The sequence below is a fragment of the Strongylocentrotus purpuratus genome, unplaced genomic scaffold (assembly GCF_000002235.5).
Source record: "Strongylocentrotus purpuratus isolate Spur 01 unplaced genomic scaffold, Spur_5.0 spur5_scaffold_1, whole genome shotgun sequence".
Classification (NCBI taxonomy): domain Eukaryota; kingdom Metazoa; phylum Echinodermata; class Echinoidea; order Camarodonta; family Strongylocentrotidae; genus Strongylocentrotus; species Strongylocentrotus purpuratus.
The window spans coordinates 37473857-37499687 of NW_022145594.1; the positions used below are offsets into that span (position 1 = coordinate 37473857).

General features: G+C 38.3%; 1 protein-coding gene across 3 annotated transcripts; it reads left to right on the forward strand.

The window, feature by feature from the left end:
- The first annotated feature begins 3645 nt into the window (after positions 1-3645).
- LOC594061 (ribosomal RNA processing protein 1 homolog A) lies at positions 3646-24750 on the forward strand. 3 transcript variants are annotated; one of them, XM_030978181.1, is made up of 12 exons: positions 3647-3823; positions 6261-6398; positions 10137-10222; positions 10674-10735; positions 11687-11819; positions 13493-13557; positions 15199-15335; positions 16058-16209; positions 17542-17639; positions 19199-20207; positions 22292-22370; positions 23144-24750. In XM_030978181.1, exons 1-12 carry the CDS (start codon positions 3682-3684, stop codon positions 23332-23334), a joined length of 2292 nt encoding a protein of 763 aa, XP_030834041.1. In that variant the 5' UTR covers positions 3647-3681; the 3' UTR covers positions 23335-24750. The 3 variants fall into 3 exon arrangements, with proteins under 3 accessions (XP_030834043.1, XP_030834041.1, XP_030834042.1); XM_030978182.1 differs by having other exon boundaries at positions 16061-16209; XM_030978183.1 differs by lacking the exons at positions 22292-22370; positions 23144-24750 and adding an exon at positions 21380-21490 and having other exon boundaries at positions 3646-3823.
- The last annotated feature ends 1081 nt before the right edge of the window (positions 24751-25831 follow it).

The window sequence follows — 25831 nt, forward strand, 5'->3', positions numbered from 1 at the left end:
GCAATGGATCAAAGCAACCAAGAGGTAGAAGCATGTGGCAAGTCGCAATTAAAACGTAAAAATTATATCACCAGAAATGATTCAGATTCAGCAGATTCAGATTTTATTTCCGTTTCAAAACAAACAAAATATAAACAGACATAATATAATACAGTCAAATATAATATAAACAAAGTAAATTCAGTATTATGTAGAACAAAATTTAGTTGATAAGATATATTGGGAAAAAACAGTACTGAACAATAGAAAAAAAAATGACCTTGATGAAGTAATTCAAAACGGAGGGGCTTGCTAAAAAAGCAGAGCTTGTATGAGGCAAGCCCCTGACTTAGTTACATGGATACGCTTAAATAATTATTGATAACGTGCATTACCTTTTTGTTTTTGCTATGTTTGATTATTCAACAAAAATGTCAGCATTTCACATTCTCTCCCTCCCGGCCCCCCCCCCCCCTCCTCTCTTCTATTTTTCTTTTTCTTTACACCAATACCATTTCCCCTATACAGGCGCGTAGCCACGGGGGGGGGGGGGGGGGGGGGGGGGGGGGGGGGGGGGGGGGGGGGGGGGGGGGCACGTGCCCCCTCATTTCTAGGATCGGTTGAACTTTTTTTTTACCTCGATCGATTACATGTATGTGCCCCCCCCCCCCCCCAACGTCGAACTTTGTATATATTTTCATCCTCTCCTTTTCAAATTTCAAGCTATCCCTTTTGTAAATATTTCCCCCATATTTAATCATGTGTAGTTTTGATAACTTTGAAACATTTTAAAAGGTGAAACTTTGATGGATTATGTTATATGGGGACCTTGCTCTTACAAGCCCAGCATTTCTATAGGTCTCCACTTTCTTTCATTTGGATTATATATCGACTTAAAATTGCACTTAAATTGTTTTTTCTTATGCTTTTTTTTGTTCTATTATTATATGTAAAAATGTTGTGAAAGAAATTAAAAAAAATGAACCTTGAACCTTGAACCTTGAAGTTATTAACTTTTTCAAGTCACCCTCAATAAAGATAGCATTTCAGATAATATAAGAGTGGTAATAAAATTAATAACATGCTAAATGTTAGTCCTGACTCTTGCCTGCAGTGTAGGCCTACCAGACTGATATCATCTATTCTTAAACGAAATTTAGACATTACCACAAAAAAATCCAATGGTGAGGGATATAAACTTGTGAAAGTATTATGTTATCAGTGGGCGAATGCATTATTAAGCAACCAGGAAAGGTTCATGTAGACAGAAAATTCTTTTTTTTCTGGTGATAGAAACATACACTTTATAAATATTGATGTCTCCAAACAACATTCATCGTGAAAAACCCATTCCAATATCTGTGTAAGGAGATCTAAAAAAAAACATAGTTCTCATTAGTAACTAAAAAACATATTGCTTTTGGTTCTTCATTTGACTCTCTTCCTTCTTTAATTAAACCAACTGAGAGCTCTCTGCGGGAAACTCAATTAAAATAAACAGAATATCACTGATGCAAAATTTGGTTCTCAAAATGACAGAAAATTTCCACTCCTGATCTCATACAAACTGTCTGTTTCAGGGGCGGCCGAGCGACTGCCAAAGTGGGGGAGGGGCACCAAGAATAAAGGGCACCTACAAAGGGAAATCTCTAAGCGAAAATATGCAATTTTTTAGACATTGGTATATACCCTTACATTGGGATTACAATATTTGCTTCACTTTATACACAGGCAAAAAATTAATATTTATTTTTCGGGGGCTACTTTTCAAGCTTGCCTGCATGAAAATACCATTCTAAAATTTGTTTTGCATTGAACTCTATGCAAATTTACAGGGGCTCTTTTCTGATTTTCGGGGGCTCTTTTAGGCATTTCGGGGGCTAATTCGCCCCGAGCCCCCGTGTATTTTTTTCACTGTTTATACACCATTGCTTAATCATCATGCTTTGCAGTTGGGTGTGATGGTCTTGAGATTTGTGAAGTCGCAGTGCGAAAAATACAAAGAATAATTGTCAGAGGTGAAAATAGGGCACTTCTTACACCTTCAAAAAGAGGCACTCACCAGGGAAGACAAAAATCAGCCATGAAAATAGGGAATGGGCATTTGTCGACCGAAAATTTTGATAGGGACATTTATAAAAGGTGAAAAGGGGCATTTGTGAAAAGAGAATAGGTCCCCTATTAGAAACGAAAGTGGACACGTATCATTGTTAAATGGAAAATTATCAGAGGTGAAAAGAGGCACTTATCGCACCTGAAAAGGGGCATTGACCACATATGAAAAGGGCCACTTATGTGAATGAAAAAGGGGCACTAAGAAAAATGTTCACTAGTTGAAAGAAAATGATTTTAAAGGGGCATTTATAGGAGGTGAAGGGGGCACTTATCTGAAGTGAAAAAGGGTAACTTCCCGTGCCTGAACAGAGATGAAAAGGGACACTTTTCATAGGGGCCTTTAATTATGAGAAGGGGAGAGGGTCTCTTTTTGTTAATGGTGGCACTTATCATATATAAGCTAGGAAAAGGGGCAATTATTAGAAAGGAAAAGGCCGGGGCACACGTGAAAATAAAAGGTGCGACTAATTATCCGAGTTAAAAAAATGGGTAGTTATTAATCATAGAGGAAGGGCAGAGGTGAAGGGGCCACTAATCAAAATTTAAAAGGGGCCCTTCTCGTACCTGCAAAGGGGCACTTAGGCACTTAGGCCTACTATAGAGATTATTATATCCTGCATCAAAAATTTGTTGGCTTTTGATTGGTTGAGAGCTCGTCACATGACCAGAAATATTTGACCTATTTTTAGAAAGTACTATATGAGAGTACTATTTTGGTTTATTATTTGGGAGTTGAAAAAAAATGTGATTTTTTTTTTTTTTGAATTGAATCAATTTTTTTTTTCAAATCTTAATTTAATGAAACAAAATATTTTAAATGTTTTTAGATAAAAATTGACATTTTTGGGGTTCTAAATTTTTTTCTTCCAAAAAATGTTTTTTTTTTTTTTTTTTTTTTTTTTTTTAAATAAATTTTTGATGCAAGATATAAAACAAATATACAATGCCTTCTATTCGAGGTACTGGTTAAACTATGGGCCTCGGTGACTCCAAAAGTACCATTTGCTTCGGGGCTGCACCCCTCAGCAAATAGTACTATTGGAGTCACCTCTTGCGCATAGTTTTAACCAGAACCTCTCAAGGCAGTGTATATTTGTATACTATAGAGTATAGGGAATATGGAAAATGGACACAATTGTTGCAAAGGGAACTTGTCGAAGGAAAAGGAGCACGTGTCAAAATAAAAGGAGAACTTATTAGAGGTGAAAAGGGTAGGGCGCTTTTTACAAAGTAATAGGGACACATTACCTTTGTAAAAAGGGTCACTTCTTATTTCTTACAAATTTAAAGGGAACTTTACCTATGTAAAAACACTTTGGGGTACGAGAAAAACTGCCCCCCCCCCCCGGCCCCCCCCCCCGGAAGGCAACCTCTGATTGAGCCAATTAAAGGCCCAGAACCGCTAGCGCTAGAGTAATTATACTAAGCTAAAAAGGGACAATGAGAAAAGATGATATTTATTCAAGAGCTTTTGTTCTTTGTCTGCATGTGCACGTTTACGAAGTTGCGTTGCATGGATCGAATCTATCGGATTATTATAGCTGTTCACTTTACGTCTGAATTGTAAGACTAGACTATATATTCAAGATGGCAGCGCCATGTGGGCAGTCACAGTACGGTGTAGAAATACATTTTGCTCAAAGATTGGCATCGAATGTAACAAAAATACGTGACAGGGCAGTAAAACGGTTAAGACACTGGATAGCTGCAAGATCGCAAAAGGATGGAAGTAAGTATCGAGTGTTTGAAGGTTATTTTATCAAATAGATAATGGACACGATTTCTTACACAGTCCCATTCATGCTTTTTCATGTAGGTGGATGCACACATAGCAGCAATAGTATAGACCCTAGTTCTTGTGTATTAAAAACTGTTTAGACGACCTCTTTTGATTCTCAAAATTTGAAACACCATTGTACAATACCAAGCGCTAATTCAGAATCTTAGTTATCACATCAATGCTTTTCACAAAGTAGTAGGGTGTCTGATCGCGCACCCAATGTTGTGTGCTAAAACCCTTCCCATAGATTGTACGCTTCCCTATGTGGTCTACGTGCATTGCGCGACCATCCAAAATTGGTCAATGATTTTATGAAAAAATTTGAAATTCAAACCTTTATAACAAATGATCCTGAAGGTGAAACTCAATAAATGAGGTGTCATATGAAAGAGCAGGTTTTTCTCCATATTCCCCATCGGGGGCCACCCCCAGAATTCTAAAAATATCTTGGTCAAAATAGCGATTGAAATGTTGTTTGCATCCTAGCTCCAAAATTTGCCACTTTCCTGAGCTGCCGCCCCGCGGCTTAAGCAGGGCTAGACGTAAGGATAATATCCAGATGCTTTTTTTTTTGCTAGCCCCAAGGGATCATTTGTTATAACAGTTTGAAAATACCCTCCCACATTTTTGGAATCAGCTAATTAGGGAGGCGTGAGCTCCGCTCAGTCCAAACCATGGTTACATCGCGTAACATGTGCGCTTATAGTGAATGAAAGTATGGATGGCCGTTCCCACTATAAACCCCGGAAGTGAATACACGTTGTAGTCAATGGCAATATCGCGGAGACATCTCCGCGATATTGCCATTGACTATAACGTGCATTCACTTCCGGGTTTTTTGTGCGACGAACGCTAACCATACTAGTCAATGGCACGTGTCGCGGAGACAGCGTAGCTCAAGCTTGCAAGTCGCGCATTGGCTGAGCAACTTGCGTACGATATGCATACGCTTGCATATCGCGCGATACAGCTGTTTGGCTAAATTTAGCAAAACAACATAACTCTGCGTGTACGTCTTTTTCGTCGATTCTGAGCAAAATGCTATGAATATTTCAGCGTTTTGAAGGGGCTGTATCTTTTGATAGAAACATCGGCGAGACTTGAAATTTGAAATGTATTATTCTGATTACATTTTTAATTCAAATATCAAACAAAAATGGTGAAAAACGATCCCAAATTGAAAATTGAAAAATCGTTCAGACACCCTAAAAGTAGGTCTAGTGAGTAAAATATGAAATTCACTGAAAATTGTAGACTCTAGTGGCATTTGCATGAATACACAAATAGACATGATAGATCTAGACACAATGGTGATGACCTCTGACTGGCACTTCCGTGATTGTGCTGCTTCCGTATAATGCGCTGTATAAGTGTTATTTAGCGCATTATACGGAAGCAGCTAGCACATTTACGAAGTGCCAGTCAGAGGTCATCACCATTGTGTAGAGATCGTGAATTCACACGGTACACGTGAAAAGGGAGCTGAGCTGTACCGGTCTGGTAAGAAAATTGCTATTATTTCCTTATCTTTACCTCCAATTTTTAAATTCAGGATGTAATTACGATTAAAGCTAACATAAAATTCATCAAAGCCACTGTCCAATATTGGTCGGGTGCGGGAAAGTGTGATTTTGGACACATTTGAGATATTGTTTACCTACCTCTCCGTGCAGTAGTATGGGAGGCGGTCAACGCATTGACATTCAGTGTTTTATCGCGCAATTGTGTGAAAATAGTGCGCAAATACGCTTCGCTCCTTGGCGACGGAGATACCACGCACAAATTGCGTGACCGAATTCTATTCGGCGCGACCGAATTCTGGGCAGAAAAATGCTCCGTTTTCTTTCGGAAGTATTTTGCTTATTATTCTATATTTTAAGTGACTTGAAAATCCTGTAAGAGGAATAAATTTCTTTTCTTTTGATGGGTAGATTGCCAAATAAAAGAGGTAAGAATTCAAAATATTAGCAATTTCCCCTTAAGTGACCGAATACTGGGCACTCTACCCTATGGCATAACTCTGGCGTGGAGATACCCTAGCTAGCCTAGCACGTCACGATTTAAAAATGTTTATGTTTTTTACCTGCTTCGTGTCAATTTTGCATATTCACCTGTTCTACACATGTTTACATAATAACAGTGAAGGGATGTTCCTTTGTCTAACATAGCAATTGTTGAGGGTAGAATGAGGAACTGTATATTCTGTCCGCTTTCTTTGTCCATCATGTTCATAGTGCTAGGATCAAGACCCTACCCCCTAGGTCTAGATCTATAAGTATTTGTGATTTTTACATTTGTGTTGGTTGTTTAAACAAGTTTACCCTTGTCCCCCTCCTCGGTAATCTTAAAATCCAACCATCTTAATCTATTTATATGTTCTTTTCAGATATTGGCAATGAGGAATTGATGAAGCTATGGAAAGGTCTCTTCTACTGTATGTGGATGTGTGACAAACCAGTCATCCAAGAGGAGCTAGCAGATCAAATATCAGATATGGCCCACTGCTTCAGACGGCCAGAAGAAGGTAAAGGTCAAAGGTCGAATTGTTGTCCCTCAGGCAGAAGGTTGTTAGTCCGTGTGCGTGCCACAAAGCAAATTTCCAATAATTATAAAAAAAAAAATGTTTTAGCCCTCCATAGGCTATTTTATTGAATCAAACAAACATTTTTACAATTCAATGAAATTAAGTTGTTCCTTAACTCAAACAAAACATAATACTTCCAACATTTCTCTCCTTGTTGTTCATACAAACAAATGTTGAAGTGACTGCCATTTAGTATTTCCAATAATCACTACCAAGGGTTTGACTGCGCTGTCTGTAGTCTGTACTTGTCCTATTATTTTTAAACATGAGAGGGATTTCTCATTTTATTAGCTAATAAAGAAGAGAAAATATACAGAGCTGCCAAGTCTCCCGGATCCTGCGGGAGACTCCCGGATTTTGACCCAATATCCCGTTTTCCTGACCCCATGCAAAAATCTCCCGGATTTCCAGATTTTAAGTTGTATTATTTTCATAAACGACTGTTTCACAAGACTAGCATGTTGAGTTCGTACGTACGTATACAAACACACGGCAATTCTGTAATATGAATTTTCCTGTTATCCAGTCGTCGAATATAAATTTACCGTGATATCGTACTTTATTTAACAGCGTAATAAATGAGAGTTACGCCGAACGACTGGCGGGCTAATCTAACAAACCATTGGGAACATGTGATAATGTGAGTGGTGTTTGTGTGATAGCAATTCGCCTGCTTGCTCTGCCGGGCGGCTTCCTCGCGGGCCCCCGTAGCGTCCCGGTACGTTGGTGCCGGTTTCCGATCGGTCGCGTCAGAGCAGCCAGAAGTTGCACTGATACAACAAGCAGACTTTGTCTGCTGCGATCGGCCCAAAAAACTGCACATTTCAACATCAGTTTTTGGATTGATTTGGGGACTTTTGCGATGTGATTTTTAAGTGGATTATCATTTGATACCAACATGGCAGTGTTACTGCAGAGTGGATTTTGAAGCCGACTTTTTTTTTCTGATCTCCTTTGCCGTTGGGAACGCATCGATATAACTTGCATCTTCCGAAGGCGTAAGTCAACTTTGTCCAAAACAAGGCTGTATTTTGCTCTCTGTTTGAGTATTAAAATATCATCCAGGACAATGTCGAAGTCGAAATATTATCAGAAATATAAAGATGACTACCACTTGGAATGGCCTTGTGTTGGGAAATCTACGAAAGGCGAATACTACGCATTTTGTACAGTTTGCGGCGCAGATATCTCCATCAAGAGTGGGGGAAGAAATGATGTATTTCGCCACATCACATCTGACAAACACAAGCAAACCGCGAAAGCAAGGGGCAATACAAAAGGAATACAGAGCTTTTTCAGGTTAGTATGAACAGTTCTTAGATTTGTAAAATCGAGAAATAGTCTACCCCTCTATACCATAGACCTGAGTTCATTTCGTCAGTAGTTGGGGACCTCATTAATCTCCCTAAAACTTAGACTTACTCATAAACACGTGTGCGGGACTTGAAGGGTGGATTTTCTCACGATTTTATGTTTTTATTTGAAATACTAATCTGCACGTTGACTGTTTTATGCCAGTATCATGAACTTTAATAGTTTGTTAGGTTACACACATTGCAAGACAATAGCATCATTTTTATGAATTGCTTCGATCCTTAGTTTTGAAAATTCGAATTTGACCGTTAAATCGTATTTAGCGCCCTCTCTCGGTAACAATGATGTTTTGTTAATTATCTGGCATATGCAAGGTTATTTAAAAGATTTGACCACAGAATGATAAAAAAGAATAAATTCTACAGAGAGAAGAACCCTGCATTCACATTCTTAATAAGCAGCTTAATAAAACCTTCCAAGATATGCTTGTTAGATTCGTGCAGCCAACAGTGATTGTTGAATGTTCTGATGTCAAGAAAGTGCAGTATGGTAAGAGAGATTGCCAGAAGTCAGATAAAGATCTAATGATTGGAAAAGATGCCAAGGAATACCTGGAGAGTACAACAAGCCCAGAAGATGATTCTCCCCTTCGTCTTACAGATGCTGATTTGACATACTTCTACTTGTCGGTGAGGAAGTATTATGAATCAGCATGTGACTATGCCTTGAAAACCTGGCCACTAGATGTTAAGTTCCTTAAGGAGGCTGAAGTGATTGATGTCAGTTCCAGAAGAGATGTGTCATTTTCATCTGTGCAATACTTTGTTGAAAAGTACCCTTGCATTTTGAACAGACAATCAGAGAATGGAGACCTGGACAAGCTTGAGCTGGAATTTGCACAATACCAGGTTGAAGACTTTTCAGGGGAACCAGAGATCCTGAACAAAAACTTGAGAATAGACAAGAAATGGTCTGCAATTTCAAAGATGGAGGATGGCAATGGCTCAAAGAAATACACACTTCTGAGCAAAGTGATGAAATCTTTGCTTGTGATACCACATTCCAATGCTTCATGTGAAAGAGTTTTTAGCATTGTTAGGAAGAACAAAACTGATTTCAGGGGATCAATGAATTTGAAAACACTTCAAGCACTCCTAACAGAGAAAATTGCCAACACAGATGTCCCATGCTACCAAAGGGAGTATAGCAAGGACCTCCTTAGCAAACTCAAGCAAGCAACCTACCAGTCACTTCAAGGAAAACCCTCAAGCACACCCCAGTCCTTGCCTTCCACAAGTACATCCCCCATTTCACAATAGAGGTAACAGGAGTTCATAGTCTGAAATATGATGTGAAGTTCATATGTTATCAATTGTATGCAAATAAAATGTGCCATATCAAAGCCTTCCATTTTGAGAAATCATTGAAAAAATGTGTTCTAAAAGGGTTTCAAAGAGGCTTAAAACCAAGAGCTTTTGGGGGCCTGCCCCCTGCCCCCCCCCCCACCAGGGGGACTAAAAGGCCATTCTTGGTTCCCGCCAACAATGAAGTCGTTCGATGCTGCTCTCTCAGAAATCTCCCTGATTACCCAAATCAAATGTTGGCAGCTCTGAATATAATGTACCTCTCAAATTTCAGTAGACTTGTACCATGAAGTAATAATGACCTTCTGCTTAAAGGCATAGTTTAGCAATTTTAAATCTGAGATGCATGGCCCTACAGTGTCTGTGATATGGTGTAATATTGAAACCCTATAAAAAATTGCGCTTCAAAATGATCATGAAGTGTTTAAAAAAAGTAAAAATCTTTGAATGACCGGTTTTACCATACTCATTTTGCCCAAACTAGTGTTTTAAAAACAGTTAGGAAAACGGAAAAATTAAATTTCGATTTCCAATCATAAATATCTTGATAATCAGACAGGCGATCGGCTTGTAATGGTCATGGGTTCCTGACTGACCTAAAGATTTATAAAATCATTGCAGCATGAGCTAAATCCAGGATTTTGTTTCAGAATCTGAGGCAATGTTACCAAGTCACTTTAAAGTGCCTCGGTAACATTGTCTCATATTTCTTTTGTATTAAACACTTTTATTCATGATACATTTAATGTAAATTATTTACTTGTTTTTCCCATAAGATTATACAGCACCTACTCATGGGACAATTTCCGACACTAACCAAATTTCTAACTTTTACCTTTGACCATTATAATCTCTACATCTTAACCTAACAACCCAATCATAACCATAACCAGAACCCTATATTTATGATGAAATAAAGCCCCGAGCAATTTTTGCGGGACAAAAGTTGCATCATCCTCTATTTGTTAGCTATAATTGAGAATTTTCCCTTGTTTTTCAGCTTGCCTCTTCTTTGAAACATTCCTTGCTACCATGCGGCGTGAGTGGATGGGCATCGATCATCTTCGCATGGACAAGTATCTCATGGTAACAGCATTGAAAACAATTATCCTTACTGTAAAGTACCCATGATACTGTAAGCAAAATAGGAAATGAGATTATATAATAGTAATAGTGAATGAAATAGGACAACTGTTATCACTTTGTTTGGAATTGAATGGTATTGTAAAAGGATGGAATAAAATTGAAAACAAATGATTGGGCAATATAAAACAAAGTGGGAATTTGTAAGCGTCAAGACCTGCCATAAGCTCTGCATCATGTTATTAGTTATTTCAGTTTGGAAATACAGAAACTGCTGCATAATTCACAGAAAGCAGGGGAAATTAAGAACAATAAATATGAAAAGTATGATCTTTTTGTGCAAAGCAAAAGTGGCTATGAAAAGGGAAATGTAAACATACTTGAACACTATAATTATCTTCTAAAAGTTTTGTCTTAATTATTCATCATATATTTTTATCCCAAACATGGACAGCTTATAAGACGCAGTTTCCGTCAGATGCTGGTTGTACTCCACAACAACGAATGGGATGAAGAGTAAGTATTCAGCTCTCACCAAAGATGAGAATACATATTTTTGTTTTTCCAGAAATAATTAGCTTAAAAAGGAGGAAGTTGAATTTACATTTTGAATTCATAAATATTTCAGCAAGGCACGTTTGCCACTCCATACTCAGAAGAAAAATAGGGAACTTGTAGGATGATGGAAGCCTTTGTGTTAGTTTTTATGCCTCCGTTACGAAGTAGCCGGGGGCATTATGTTTTCGGGTTGTCCATACGTCCCTTTCTCGTGATCGTGTTATCTCAAGAACCAATTGATGGATTCCTGCTTAACTTAGGTCATATATGTATCTTGCAAAGCTAATGAGTTGACTAGATTTTGGGGTAACAAGGTCAAAGGTCAAAGGTCACAGTGCTCATTATGTATGCACAAATATTTTGATTAAATGAATTTGTTTTCACTGGCTACCTGCCCTAGCAACAAACCGAGTTGACAACAGACTTAACAGAGTTAAGCCTTTTGTCAACTCTTGTTTGTTAATATGGCAGGCAGGCAGGCAGTGAAAGCAAATTCATTTAATCAATTATTGAAATGCAAGCATTACTTTAAACAAACAGAACTTTGTTATTCCTGGCTCATTTTTCCTGATTAAGGTGGCATATGAATGGGCAGAAAATGAACTTTCAAGAAATGTGATTTTTTCTTTGAAATTCAGATACCACCCGCCAAATGACTTTTTTTGGTACCCTCTCTTCATATTGTTTTAATCACTCATGCATGAAATATGCATCATATGAGTTGCATCACATGAGAGAGAAGGATCTTTGTGTCATTTATTAATTATGATTGTGATTAAGTTATGATAAAACATTGATAATTCTTGGTTTTGTTCTTTCTGGGACGCACTGTATAATTCATTTTAATCCAGATCCAATATTATTATTATTATTATTATCAATCTCCCTCCTATTCAATTCACATTACAGATTGGTGAAGTGTTTCCTGACTTCCATAAGTCGTTGTGCCCTGAATCCTACTACTGATGCATGTCCCGATGGTCTGAGGTATCAGCTTGCTAATGTCTACTTAGATGAGCTTGCAAGGGAAGGCACAGAAGATGTAAGTTTACACAGGAAGGTCTACACATTCTCTGTTACATGTTTGTGTTTTTTGGTGCTTGGTGTCTTTTGTTTTGTGTTTGGTGTTCATTATGGAGTCTGGACAGTTTGCATGTCCAGAGGGGTGTTTCACAAAGACAAGATCAACTTTAAGTTGGACTTAACTATGGCAGGCATTTCATGCTACTGGTTCCTCTAACTATTCCTGGCATTGGTTTCTCAAGGGACGTACAAATCATGGTCACAAATCTACAGAATTTATCTTTTTTGATAATTCATTATTGAAGGAAAAAAGATTATCTAAGGATCATGATTGAAAGACCAATAGTGAGAGCAACCAGTGGCATGAATGGCCTGTCATTGTTAAGTCCAATTTAAAGTCGATCGTAGTTTTTGTGAAACACCCCCCCCCCCCCCCCCAGATGTTATAAGGTTCCAGCTTGCTAACATCTACTTAGATGAGCTCGCAAGGGAATGCACAAAAGATGTATAAGTTTGCAGTGTGATACATGCAGGCAGGCGCGTACGCAGGGGGGGTGTTTGGGGGGGTTAAACCCCCCCCCCTTGGTATTTTTATGTGTGTAAACCCCCCTAAAGAATCCCTAAAACCCCCCCCCCCCCCTTTGGATTTTTTTTTTTTTTAAATTATTAAAAAAAAAAAAAAAAAAAAATTACCCCCATGGCTGACCTAAGAAAGGTGACCTCCCCCCCCAACGGAACAAAATGTCAAATTTTCAAATTTCGAGACCAAAAAAAAAAAAAAAAAAAGTGTCCCCCCCCCCCCCCCCCCACTGAGTGACTTTTCGGCTGACTGAGTCGTTGCGATTTTGTTTGGACTACCAAAAAAAAAAAAATAGTGTCCGCTTACCCCCCCCCCCCCTCCCCCCCCCCCCCCCCCCACTGAACGACTTTTTGGCCGGCGCGATTTTCAAATTTTCCTGAGTCGTTGCGAAATTTTGGACCCGATTTTAAAACCCCCCCCTTGAAAAAATCCTGCGTACGCCACTGCATGCAGGTCTATGCCTTCTCTGAACATCTTTACTATTTATGTGTTTGTTTATGTGTTTGGTGTCTTGTATCTATATGTATTTTTGGCTACAAAGTGCTTAGTGTTTGGTGTCGGTTGTACCTGTTTTGTGTCGGGTGTATAATGAATGGTTTTTGCCTTTTGGTGCTGGGAAGAGCGTTGAACACCCTGATGCTTGTGACTTGAGTACACCTAAGTAGACAATACCAACCTGGTAATGTCTATTTAGGTGTGTACTCACAGCGGAAAGCACGGAATATGTTAGTTTACAGTGGTGAATTTGTCTTTATGATTACTACGTACACTACACGTATTCTACATGATCAAAGAAATCTTTTTGTAAGATATTGGGATATTCAAACTACCTACATGTCGAGGGGTCAAGGACACAAAGACATAACTCCATTGTATGAAATGAAGTGATTTATGTGTCACTGAGCCCTTGGGCCTTAAGGAGTTAAGCCTATGTTTCACTAGCCATTGGGTGGAGTTCAGTCTTTGTGTTTCCTGGAAAGCCCACATTTTCAGAACATTTTGGTATCAAATACTCATTTAGGCAAAATATGGAGTTATGTCTTTGTGTCACTGAACCCTCGATGTACTAGATCCCAAAGTAAATTTGATCTGCATTCTTCCATCCTTTGCAGCTGAGTCCACAGCAGGCCTCTACTTTCTTATTCCCTTTTGCGGAATTGGTCACCAAAACTCTCAAGTAAGTTTATATTTTTTCTGAAATTCATGACCAGTATTATATGATATATTGTAATCAATGTTTGTTGGAAAGCAGACAAATTCCATTTCGTTCTTGTACTAAGGGAATTTTTAATAACTTTTCAACCTTGGTTACAGTATGAAGCTTTACCATCTCCCTTTTTATGGATCCTTCAATAAGCTACTGTAAAAGTAGAAATATTCAAGGGTACATTCATTTTCGCAGATTTCGCGCTAAGATCGGCAAGCACAAATTTTAGAACTCACAAAAATATAATCATGATTTCTTATGCGTGTTTTGAACGGGCTAAATTGCATGCAACGCAAATATGTTTTGGGGTCGCTCAGCGCGTGTTTACAGTATACTGTATGGTGGTATTGGTAGTGCCTGCATGGTACAAATAATCTGTAGTTAGGAGTAGACTGAGAGCCTTAATTGTCAAGAAAGCAAGCAACCATTCATCCCTTAATCGATTTCACATCATTGATGGTGTGTCAGGTTATTTGTGTATATATCACATTCCTATGTGTATTTCTCTTTGATTTTCTGATCTTGACATGTTCATTGATTTTTAGTTAATATATATTTTTTAAAATCTGTATTTGTTTTTAATGCAAGCAGATCGCTATGATTAACAGCTCTCGTGCTGATCAGGGTGTTCCATCCCACAAGTGGTCAATAAATTAATAAAATAAATTAGTAAAATCCAAGAATTGTGTACTCTTTTGATGGCACATAATATAAAGACTGTATTTTTATGCCTCCGTTACGAAGTAGCCGGAGGCATTATGTTTTCGGGTTGTCCGTCCGTCCGTCCGTCCGTACGTCCGTACGTCCGTCCGTCCGTCCGTACGTCCCGTTCTCGTGATCGCGTTATCTGAAGAACCGATTGATGGATTCCTGCCAAACTTTGGTCATGTATGTATCTTGCAGAGCCGATGAACTGATTAGATTTTGGGGTCACGAGTTCAAAGGTCAAAGGTCACAGGGCTCATTATGTATGCAAAAACAGCTCGTGATCGCGTTATCTGAAGTACCGATTGATGGATTCCTGCCAAACTTTGGTCATGTATGTATCTTGCAGAGCCGATGAACTGATTAGATTTTGGGGTCACGAGTTCAAAGGTCAAAGGTCACAGGGCTCATTATGTATGCAAAAACAGCTCGTGATCGCGTTATCTGAAGAACCGATTGATGGATTCCTGCCAAAATTAGGTCATGTATGTTACTTGCAGAGCCGATGAACTGATTAGATTTTGGGGTCATAAGGTCAAGGTCAAAGGTCATGCGGCTCATGTATGCAAAAATAGCTCGTGAACACATTCTCATTAGAACTGACAAATGGATTACTATTTAACTCGGGACATCTCGTAGAGCCAATGAACTGAGTAGATGTTAGGGTCATGAGGTCAAAGATCAAAGGGTCATATATGTATATGAGAAATTGCTTGTAATCACGATATTCTGAGAAACTGTTAATGGATTACAATTGAACTTGAATTTGAAAAATTTCTTCTGTTTTTGTTTGTAAAATTGCTCTATGACGGAGGCATCATTTCGACTGCGCGCAGTTGAAGTTCCATCTAGTTCTATCTCATTTTTCATCTCATTTTTCGATCTCAATTTTCTTGTGCATTTCAGTAAGAAGCTGCGTGATGTGATGCTCCAAGATATTTTCCAGGACGTGGTTGAAAGGTCGGACGTAGGAGAGGGGGGAGAAGAAGAGGAGGATGAAGGGATAGCATCGGATGAGGATAGAACAAAGAGTTCCAAGAATGGTGAGAAGGAATTTGTTTTCATTATCTCCTCCCCCCCCCCCCCCCCCCCCCTCAGAAAAAAAACAAGCAAAAAAAAGCACACACAAAAATACAGGAGAGTCTTAAAGACGGGAGATTTTAAAAGTTAGATTTACAAAGTTACAAAGTGAAGGTACAGTTTTTATGAGTGACCTCGGTACCCACCTGACCACGAATCTACACACAAGCACACGTATGCACAAGTTTGCACAACGTCCACTCACTTCTAATGATTATTCCAAACATGGTAGGCCACCAAATTATTCTTTAGATCAGCAAAAGCATCACAACTAAAGCATTGTCAATATTCATTTTTTTGTTTTGGGTAGAGATGTAACTTGCTGTCTGTGATAGAGGAGGTGTGATAGCTTAGTTGGTAGAGCAGTGGTCCTCTTGCTGCTTACTAACAAGCATTTATTGATCTACATTTGCCACACTCCACCCAGGTGAAGTAAATGGGTACCTGGTACGAATTTATTCCTTGAAACGCAGCGCGCGTACCAGCTGCACTGCTAAAGCCAGGGTAATTATGCTGCATTATTCTAGAGCACTTAGAGACTTCTGATAAAGTAAGTGTTAGGTGCTATATAAGCAAATATCATGATTATTATTATGCTTTCTTAATAGCAGTCAGGTTAAATAACCACCACTAAATCATTTTCAATTTTCAAATTTTCAAATTTGTGGGTTCTGAAATTCTTTAACAGCTGTAAAGCAGAGGAAGAGGAAGAGGAAAGGAAAGGCTGACGACGAGGAGGATGATGATGAAGAAGAAGAAGAGGAGGAGGAGAAAGAAGATGACGTTGATATCTTGGCCAAAGTCATGTTTCCGGAGGAGATGGTTCCACCTCTTCAGGTAAATCATACCTTTTCAGATTCTCAGAGAAGTTCAACAAGTATAATCAATTGTGTTAAATGTTTGCTGCTAGTGCATGCGTCACAAGAAATTAAATAAAAGGCTTGAATCTTTGTAACATTTTGAACATTTTTGTAGCATGCAGAAATAGAGTGTACGATCTGGGACTTGTACGAGTTGGTGGTGGTATAGTGATTTAAGCCAGCTAAATAAACTCATCTATGTTGGTTTAGGTGTGCAAGTTGGTGCATTGCGTGGAGCTTTCCTCACTCCAAGAAATCCATGTTCAACACCTAGGCCCTGTATCTTAAAACTGATTATCAATAACAAGTAAAAATAACCGTTATAAGCTACTGAAAAAGTGGCCTTTGATTGGCAGGCCTGATAAAACCCCGATTTAAATCGGTTTCCTGATTTTTTAAAAAAATTTCCTGATTTTCCCCCGATTTTTTTCTTCTCGGTTTAAAAAAAAAAAAAAAATTTATCCTAATTTTACCGATTTCCCCGTTATTTTCTCTAATCTTCCCTATTTTGCCCTATTTTTTTTCTCCAATTTTCTAACTCGAAAGTGGGGAATGTTGTTAGATGCCATTTTTTCCCCCGCGAATCCTCTTCTCTTTTTTTTACTCAAGGGGGGCGTGGTTGAGGGGAAAACAAAAAACCTATTTTTTTTTTAGTGCTCACTTTCACCCCTGGATTGGCTGAGAGCAGATTTGTCATAGAACTTTATCATTTGTTATTGATTACAAGTTTTATGAAATGGGGCCCTGGATAGAGAGAAACAGCTGAAATTAAATGCCTTGTTACTGGACATTAAAAACATGTGTAGGAATTGAAACCATCAACTGATCGTAAGATAACAAGCCTCATGTGAATCTGATAATTAATAGACTATTTTCGTCATGTAACCAAATTTGATGGAAAGGTCTTTGTGAAGTGCCTCAATACAAATATTGCATTCATCTGTAATGAATGATTGTATTTCAATAGTCAGAATGCAAAATGCGTACATTAAGTGTTGTTGGGTAGGGCAAGCTATAATGTTTGTCCTACCTTGCAGCAACTAATGTATTCAGTTCACATTCTGACCTTTGAAATACAATTACTTTTAACAGATGCATGAAGTAATACCGGGGCACCTCACAAAGATGTATGCATTAGATTTGGCCTCTGTATAAAAATGGTCTATTTAGTGAGTGTTCCTGTCCCCCCATGTCCTGTGTAATTCCCCCAATAGCCATTAAAAGTAGGTGTTTGAGCTATTGTGGTACAGATTAGAACATGATTGATTTATTTAAAGTGCTCTTTTTATATTTGTCTCTGGTGTTACAGTACGACTATGGGATGATTGCAGACAAGTTGTTTGATCTAGCCAGTGAGAAGAACATTCCAACACGCAACAGAAAACCAATCTATAGAATGGTTGAAAGGTAAGTCTTATTTTCTATGACTATTTATATTTAGTGACCACTTGTATAGAAAGACCACCCATGTCAAAAACTCGTCGTTTAAAATTGAAACCCCCATTTTACTTTCACCACTACTACAGTACTTGTACTAGAGCTGAGATTGTGATAAGCCCTAAGTTAACACTAGCGCTTTAATCTGTCCAGCTGCAATCCAATATCTTAATCTCTCACTCAGAGCCTCAAGGCTCTGTCCAAGTTTTTAACGAGAGAAACGAAAATGGGGTTCTGGCCCCCCATCAGAATTACATTGACTTCTGTGTTAAAGTAGAAGCTCTCTCAAAGTTTTAACGAGAGAAACGAAAATGGGGTCCTGGCACCCCATCAGATTACATAGACTCCTGTGTTAAAGTGTGGGGTATAGTTGTAACGAGAGCTTATTGTAATGACCTGTCTTAAAAAAACACATTTTTGGTTTCCCTTGAAAATGGTTTCTCATTGAAACGTGAACTAAAGGAACCTGTACATAAAGACCACCTGCCTTTATATATAAAGACCACTTTTCTTATCTCCCTTGGGAGGTCTTTATAGACAGGTTGCACTGTATGTAAGTCACTGAGCCTTAGTATAGTTTATTTCACATCTTATTGGAATAATCTTCTCTATTAGATTGTGAAATACAGTAAAACCTGTCTTAGTGGCCACCTGTCTATAGTGACCACTTTTTGTGTTTCCCTTGGGTGGCCTTAATAGACAGGTTTGACTGTATGCCAGTACGCAATGTATTCTTTGATTTTGGAGCACATGTCTTTGATATGTTTTTAAAAGTAACTTGATGTATTCCAAAACAAAAGAATACATTAAAAATGATTATAACGTCTTGTTCCTTACATGAATATCTACAAACATGCAATTTTCTTTGTTCATCGGACATTCGACCCCCCTCCCCCAGTCAGGGAGGTGCTTAAAATAGCCCAGTATAGTAAGGGTTAAGGTTGCACCAGCTTGTAGTTAATGTACAGCAACTGCTTGCCCAGTATGTAGTTTACATTTTTGATACAATAATCTAGTAATTCCAGGGTTAAATAGGTTTCACATAGCAAGCAAGACTGCATATTTTTTACTATGTAATCATGAAGGTGTTTCTTGACTGCCTGTTAATTCTTGGTAGCTTGTTCAATGCAAAGGTTTTAAATCTTTGGACACGTTTGATATTCTTTGATGTTTCTGTATGATGCTTAATTGTGATTCTCCCGCTTTCTTTTGGATTGTTTTGTAGATTCCGAATCTTAACCAGGAAAGGGGGAGGGGGTGATATCTATGACTTTCTTAATCCCGCTGTACTACTTGTACCTTCTTACCCCCTCTATATAGCAAACAATCCCTAATCGGTGCCTGTTTGTCCCCCATGATCACCGTTTTCTTATGTTAATTGAGAGCTGATTTGATGAGATAGCCACCTGTTAGTGACCTTGCAGGGAGGTCTAATCCCTCCTGGCCAAACTAGTGCAGTAGGGCTTTAATGTGAAATAGTATTAACCACAGATATATATTTTTCTCTTCTTTGTTGTTTGATTTGTCAGATTCCAAAGCTTAGCCAAGGGGGTGTACCCGATGCCTGATCTCCTGAAGCAGATTCGGGAGGAGAAGGACAACCAGTACCTCAAGGATGAACTACCTTGGTGGAAGAAACTACAGGAGAGGGAGAAAAAGAAGAACAGGAGGAGGAAGAGGAGGAGAGGGAAGAAAGGTGGAAACGACGAAGATGGAGAAGATGATAGTGAAGATGATGGTGAAGGATCTGATGATGAGAAGGAGGAAGAAGAGGAAGAGGTGGTTCTGAAGAAGAAAAAGAAGGTACAGCAGGAGGAAGAAGATGAGACGGAGACGGTTAGCAAGAAGAAGAAGAAGAAGAAGCAGAAAAAGACAACCTCGATTGAAGAACAGACAGAGGAAAAAGCAGCCACTGTTGAACAAACAACTGATGTTGACAATGAATTCACAGAGTTAAAATCCGCCAAAGCAAAAGGAAAGAAAAAGAAAGGAAAAAAGAGGGGAGATGACGAAGTACTTGTAGAAGAATCCGTCCAATCAGAAGCCGCAAATCCTGAAGGGGATGCTGAAGCGGAAACCTTTCCTAGTCCTACGGGGGCAAGCAAGAGAAAAAAGAAAAAGAAGGGAAAGGCAAAAATGAGTGATGAATCGTCTGAAGATGCTAAAAGCAACACGGACAGTGATTCTGGTTTGAGCGTAAATAAATCAAGCACGGAAATAGTTGGAGATTCCCCAGGTGACGTGGATGGTGCGACTGTAGAGGGCGCTGCACCTGTCGAGCCACAAACTCCTAGGACAAAATCTAAAAAGAAAGGGAAAAAGCAGAAATCACCAACAGGCGATGACACTAATGATACCAATGAAATGGAGTTGAACACTGTTGATGTTGCGTCAAAAGGGTCAAAGGTCAAATCAGCTCAGCAGGAAGGGTCGCCCAAACCATTTGCAGCTTTCGAGAAGGTCTCTACTCCTCCAGCGTACGTGAAGAAGTCCAAGAAGATGATGGAACCCAGTACACTACCAAGAGCAAAGGCACATGTGAGTAACTGGCATTTCAATGTTACAACAAGCTTTACCCGTAGATATTTGACAATAATATGCAGTTTTTGTGTAGCGCATATCAAAGTATGATATAGCATCTCTATGCACTTCCAAAGGACTTAGGATACTATTACCCTGGCCTTAGCTCTGGCAACTGTAGCGCTCATTAATTTCATGGAATGGATCTCCTAGAGTAATATCCCTGAAGAATGTATTACAGTCCTTGAAAGGGGATCTTACATGTGCTCCAGCAACTTTCACTCCAGTGACCTTTGCTCCATGCTCTACTTTGCCAAAGGTATAGGATTGGGGTTTGGTATAGTGTTGGGTTCTCTGTTGATTAAGGAATTTCGTTTCTGTATGAAATTGACCGGGTAGTAATTCTCACTGGAGTACATTTCGTAGAACTGCTTGCATGGATCAATCAAAATGTTTATAGGGCAGTTTTAATTATCTGTAATGTTATTATTAGAATTATGTATTATTATTCCTGTATGTTTATTTTACGTTGTACCTTACTTGTATGTTAAGCGCTTAGAAACATTGTATTAAGCGCTTTATAAATGTAATTTATTATTATTATTATTATTATTAAGATTCATCCCCGTCATGTGCATTTGAATAATAATAATAGTGGTTGCACCTTTATATATAACGCTCATATCCATCACACATCGACGCTCATGACGCTTAAACATTTTTACCATGGGTATAGGCGAGCAGCCAAATTTATCAGCGCTCGAGCATATCAGGTACCCATTTACACCTGGGTAGAGATTGGCAAATGTAGATTAATTTCTTGGCAAAGGACATTAATTTTGAGCTGGGATTTGAACCATGTACCTTGTGTTGTAACCCAGTTCACACCGCTGCCTCATATATGTCTCTCTTATTTTATGATATGTAGAGCCGTTTTGAAACCCAGTTCTCACCGCTGACTCATATACATGTCTTTCTTATTTTATGATATGTATAGCCGTGTTGAAACCCAGTTATCACCGCTGACTTATACATGTCTTTCTTATCTTATGATATGTAGAGCCGTGTTGAAACCCAGTTATCACCGCTGACTTATACATGTCTTTCTTATCTTATGATATGTAGAGCCGTGTTGAAACCCAGTTCTCACCACTGACTCGTATATGTCTTTCTTATCTTATGATATGTAGAGCCGTGTTGAAACCCAGTTCTCACCGCTGACTTATACATGTCTTTCTTATCTTATGATATGTAGAGCCGTGTTGAAACCCAGTTCTCACCGCTGACTCATATACATGTCTTTCTTATTTTATGATATGTATAGCCGTGTTGAAACCCAGTTATCACCGCTGACTTATACATGTCTTTCTTATCTTATGATATGTAGAGCCGTGTTGAAACCCAGTTCTCACCACTGACTCGTATATGTCTTTCTTATCTTATGATATGTAGAGCCGTGTTGAAACCCAGTTCTCACCGCTGACTTATACATGTCTTTCTTATCTTATGATATGTAGAGCCGTGTTGAAACCCAGTTCTCACCGTTGACTTATACATGTCTTTCTTATCTTATGATATGTAGAGCCGTGTTGAAACCCAGTTCTCACCGCTGACTTATACATGCCTTTCTTATTTTATGATATGTAGAGCCGTGTTAAAACCCAGTTCTCACCGTTGACTTATACATGTCTTTCTTATCTTATGATATGTAGAGCCGTGTTGAAACCCAGTTCTCACCGCTGACTTATACATGTCTTTCTTATCTTATGATATGTAGAGCTTTGTTAAAACCCAGTTATCACCGTTGACTTATACATGTCTTTCTTATCTTATGATATGTAGAGCCGTGTTGAAACCCAGTTCTCACCGCTGACTTATACATGCCTTTCTTATTTTATGATATGTAGAGCCGTGTTAAAACCCAGTTCTCACCGTTGACTTATACATGTCTTTCTTATCTTATGATATGTAGAGCCGTGTTGAAACCCAGTTCTCACCGCTGACTTATACATGTCTTTCTTATCTTATGATATGTAGAGCTTTGTTAAAACCCAGTTATCACCGTTGACTTATACATGTCTTTCTTATCTTATGATATGTAGAGCCGTGTTGAAACACAGTTCTCACCGCCAATGACGAGAAAGAGGGTGAAGATTGCGCTATCCATGAACCAATTCCAAGGTGAGTTTACCAAATTACTTTTTTTCTAAGAGCTATCTAATGTAGTAATATTAATAATAATACATTTATAGAGTGCAGAAACTATCCAACATGAAGTATATATTCTACTGTGCTACAAGAGCTCCTGATATGCTTAGATTTATAGTTAATAAAAAAGATATGTTTTCAGTTTTGATTTAAAGATATTTAAAGATGGTGATTTCCTGACTTCAAATGGCAAGTTATTTCAAGTGGTGGTTATTTTACCTGACTGCTAAGAAAGCATAAATGCTTGTAAGTAAGCAACCAGCGGACCAATGGCTTAAGGTCCTCTCCCAGAGACCATGTAATGAGGATTGATGCCTTACCAAAGGGCACTAGTGCATCGACTTGGTTTCGAACCCGGGTCACCGGATTACGAGACCACTGCTCTACCGACTGAGCTATCGTCTTGAATTCAGTAGTGCTGTCATCATCATTGATTTTCACTGGCAACATGTCAATGTATAATCTTTCTCAATGTTGACACTGTGTTGATTACAGTTTTGATTATTTTCCTTGTTTTTCCTCATTTAAAGTAAGGTGAGTGTGGCAAATGAAGTTTAATACCATGCCAAAGGACATTAGTGCCGTATCGGGGATCAAACCACGACCTTTGAATTGCAAGTCAAGTGCTTAAACCATTCAACCATGACATTTCTGAAGTTTGCTGTGCGCGAAAGTTTGTTGTTTTACAGTAGCTCGTTTCCTTGTGTGCAGATCATGTAATTTTTGTCTCTTTCTCTTTGCTTTAGCTGCGAGTGAATACAAGCAGAGGATCAAGATGAGTCCCGGTGTGCCTTTCGATGGATCTAAGAAGCCAGCATTCTCTGTCCTGAAGCAGACACCCCCAAGGTCAGAGGTCAAGAGTGCAAAGGTCAAAGGGTCATCAAAGAAGTCTGGAAAGGTAGAGAAGAAGAGGGCAAGGGCAACGGACTTCTTCTAATCTGATTTCGATGGAATTATTTTTCTTGATTTTTCATTAGGAAGTCCATTTTTGTTTGGAGAACTGTTGATTGCATAATTCATATTGCAGTCTAATCGAGGGCCTCACTAGCCCCCTTTTTCACTGAATATTCAGGAAGGAATTATGACTAAAGTGTTAAAATATTCTCTCTTTGAGATTAGAAAATACTATTTTCAAGAAATATAGCATTTGTAATTCTTATTAGTTTCAAAATTTCACCCAATTTATTTTGAGACCCAAGTTTTTATGGCTAGTATTTTGCCAATTTGCAATCATGAGACCCTTATTTTTAATCAGAAAGTATCAGCCATATTTCTGCAAAATATAAATGATAAAGATAATAACTTATCTTCCATTACTTTATTATTTTGTAGAATCATGTAGTTTGAAACCTTATGTTTTTATTTTATGTTCTAATGAATACACTTCCTAAAGCACTCTTGTTTTGACTCATTGATTGCAACCGATGGTCTTCTTTGAGGTATACCAAAACGAATTTTCATGGTAATCAATAATAATCAAATTAATTTCACCGTTCGATGATACGATGCAACAAGGATCGTTTCAAAAAGCAAAGGAGATTTGATTGATAGATTTTAAGTGGTGCTAGTCTTTGAAGTTTGAGCCTGAAGCCAACTTTTCAACGCCTAATCCATGGTATTTTGACATTATCATGTTATATACTGAACCCTTTTGCATTAAAAAAAAAGTTCTGTGAAGATAAGTGTCCTTTACTCTTCATTTATTCATATTCCACATATTATTCAAGCTTATGATAAGTATTTACATTGATTTGAAGAGAAAGAAATGCAGAGCATGATGACAATATTGAGAATGAGAACAATAGAGTAATGGGAAAATGTGGATTGGTCTACTGAGAAGCTTATAACTTTTTTTAGACGCCCAGACTATTGAAGAAAAAAATAAGAGAAAATTGTCATAGACCTTATATGATTTAGCTAAGTAAATTAACAAAAATAATGGAGTATAAAACAACAAATGCCACGATATATGTGTACACAGTAAACAGATGCAATTAACAAAACAGTTGACACACAATAATTTGTTTAAAAATATTATTGTCAAAAATTTGAAATAAAGACAAAAGACAGTAGGAATTCAGTAATAATTGATACAAATTAAGTTCTTAATCAAGTGATTTAATAAGTGAAAATATGATCTGTGAGTAATATAATCTGTGCAGAGCTAGAAGAAGGGCATTAAGCCTGTGTTCAAATATAAGACTTAAAGAGAAGGTTGAGTTCTGGGAAGAGGTGAAAAATAATTTGTGAGAGTTATTGTATTATGCAAGTGTGGAAGAACATCGGAGAAAAAATGTTCCCTGAAAAGCATGGCTCTTCAATGCCTTAATATTCCAAATATGGAATGTAACATGATAAAAATTGGGACTCCACATGTTCATGTAGTCCCATATACATCTTTCTGTGTACAGTGTTTGTAACTTTACCAGGACTTGGCCAAATTTCTTATCATTTTGATGATTCCAGAACCTTGCAATACACACAAATTCTTATATGCTAGATGATCAACCTTTTCTGGTCGATTCCACACCGTTTCTTTCACAATGCAATCGCATGACCAGAACTCAACTTAATCTTTAAGGTCTTCTGGCTCCAAACAATATATATGGCAGTTTAGGGTTTCGATGTAATGGCGAATAAAGAGTTAAGAGCCAGTCGCAAATCACCCGCAATGATAATAACACAATAACTACTATGTATGTACACTGTATAGTTTGTCTTTGTAAAAAAAGTAGAGGATCAAAGAGACTCAAATCATTACTATAAATCAGTGAGTAACAGGGGTATTCAATACTGTTTTCACAGATAGGGTTTTTGTTTTCAGCTTCAACAAAGCACAGTATTGAGTGATCACGCTTCAGTGTCTCTGTAGGCTTGTCCTCATTAGCTCCAGATTGCCAAATTACCCGCTTTTTGAACTATCCCGATCGCAAATTATCCAGTTAATTTGCGTCTTCATCAGCCCGAAGTTGCAATTAGCTGGATATTTGGTTGAAATAATCATCCCAAGATATCTTGGGCTAGTTTGCAAAGTATCCCGCTATTTGTCCGGTGCGCCTTCAGCAGCCCGAAGACTCGCACTATGTGCAAACGCTGAGTAAAATATCTCAAGCCAATTTCTTGAGCTCGAGTTTCAAGTTTCGAGCTCAAGTCTCGAGCTGATGAAAACGCGATTTGTAACTTCGAGACTACTTCCCAAATCAGAAGTAGAAGGCTATTTGGCAATCTCGAGCTGATGAGGACAGGCCTTGTGAGGCTCTTACGCACCTTCCAAGAATCCAATGTCACTCTGTGAACTCTGATTAATTACAATGTTTTGTAAAATTGTTAACCAACTACAATGTCCACCCTTTATGAATAAACAACTGAAACATGGAATAAAACCTGGATGGAATGTATTATATTGTACAGTAAAACCTTGGTTTAATAGGCTC

What these genes read in the sequence shown, in the direction of transcription:
- LOC594061 (XM_030978181.1), top strand. Translation starts at nt 3,682, where the DNA reads ATGGCAGCGCCATGTGGGCAGTCACAGTACGGTGTAGAAATACATTTT. An exon ending in CTTCAGACGGCCAGAAGAAG is followed by an intron (nt 6,399 to 10,136) that starts GTAAAGGTCAAA and finishes CTTGTTTTTCAG; the next exon opens with CTTGCCTCTTCTTTGAAACA. An exon ending in TTGGTCACCAAAACTCTCAA is followed by an intron (nt 13,558 to 15,198) that starts GTAAGTTTATAT and finishes TGTGCATTTCAG; the next exon opens with TAAGAAGCTGCGTGATGTGA.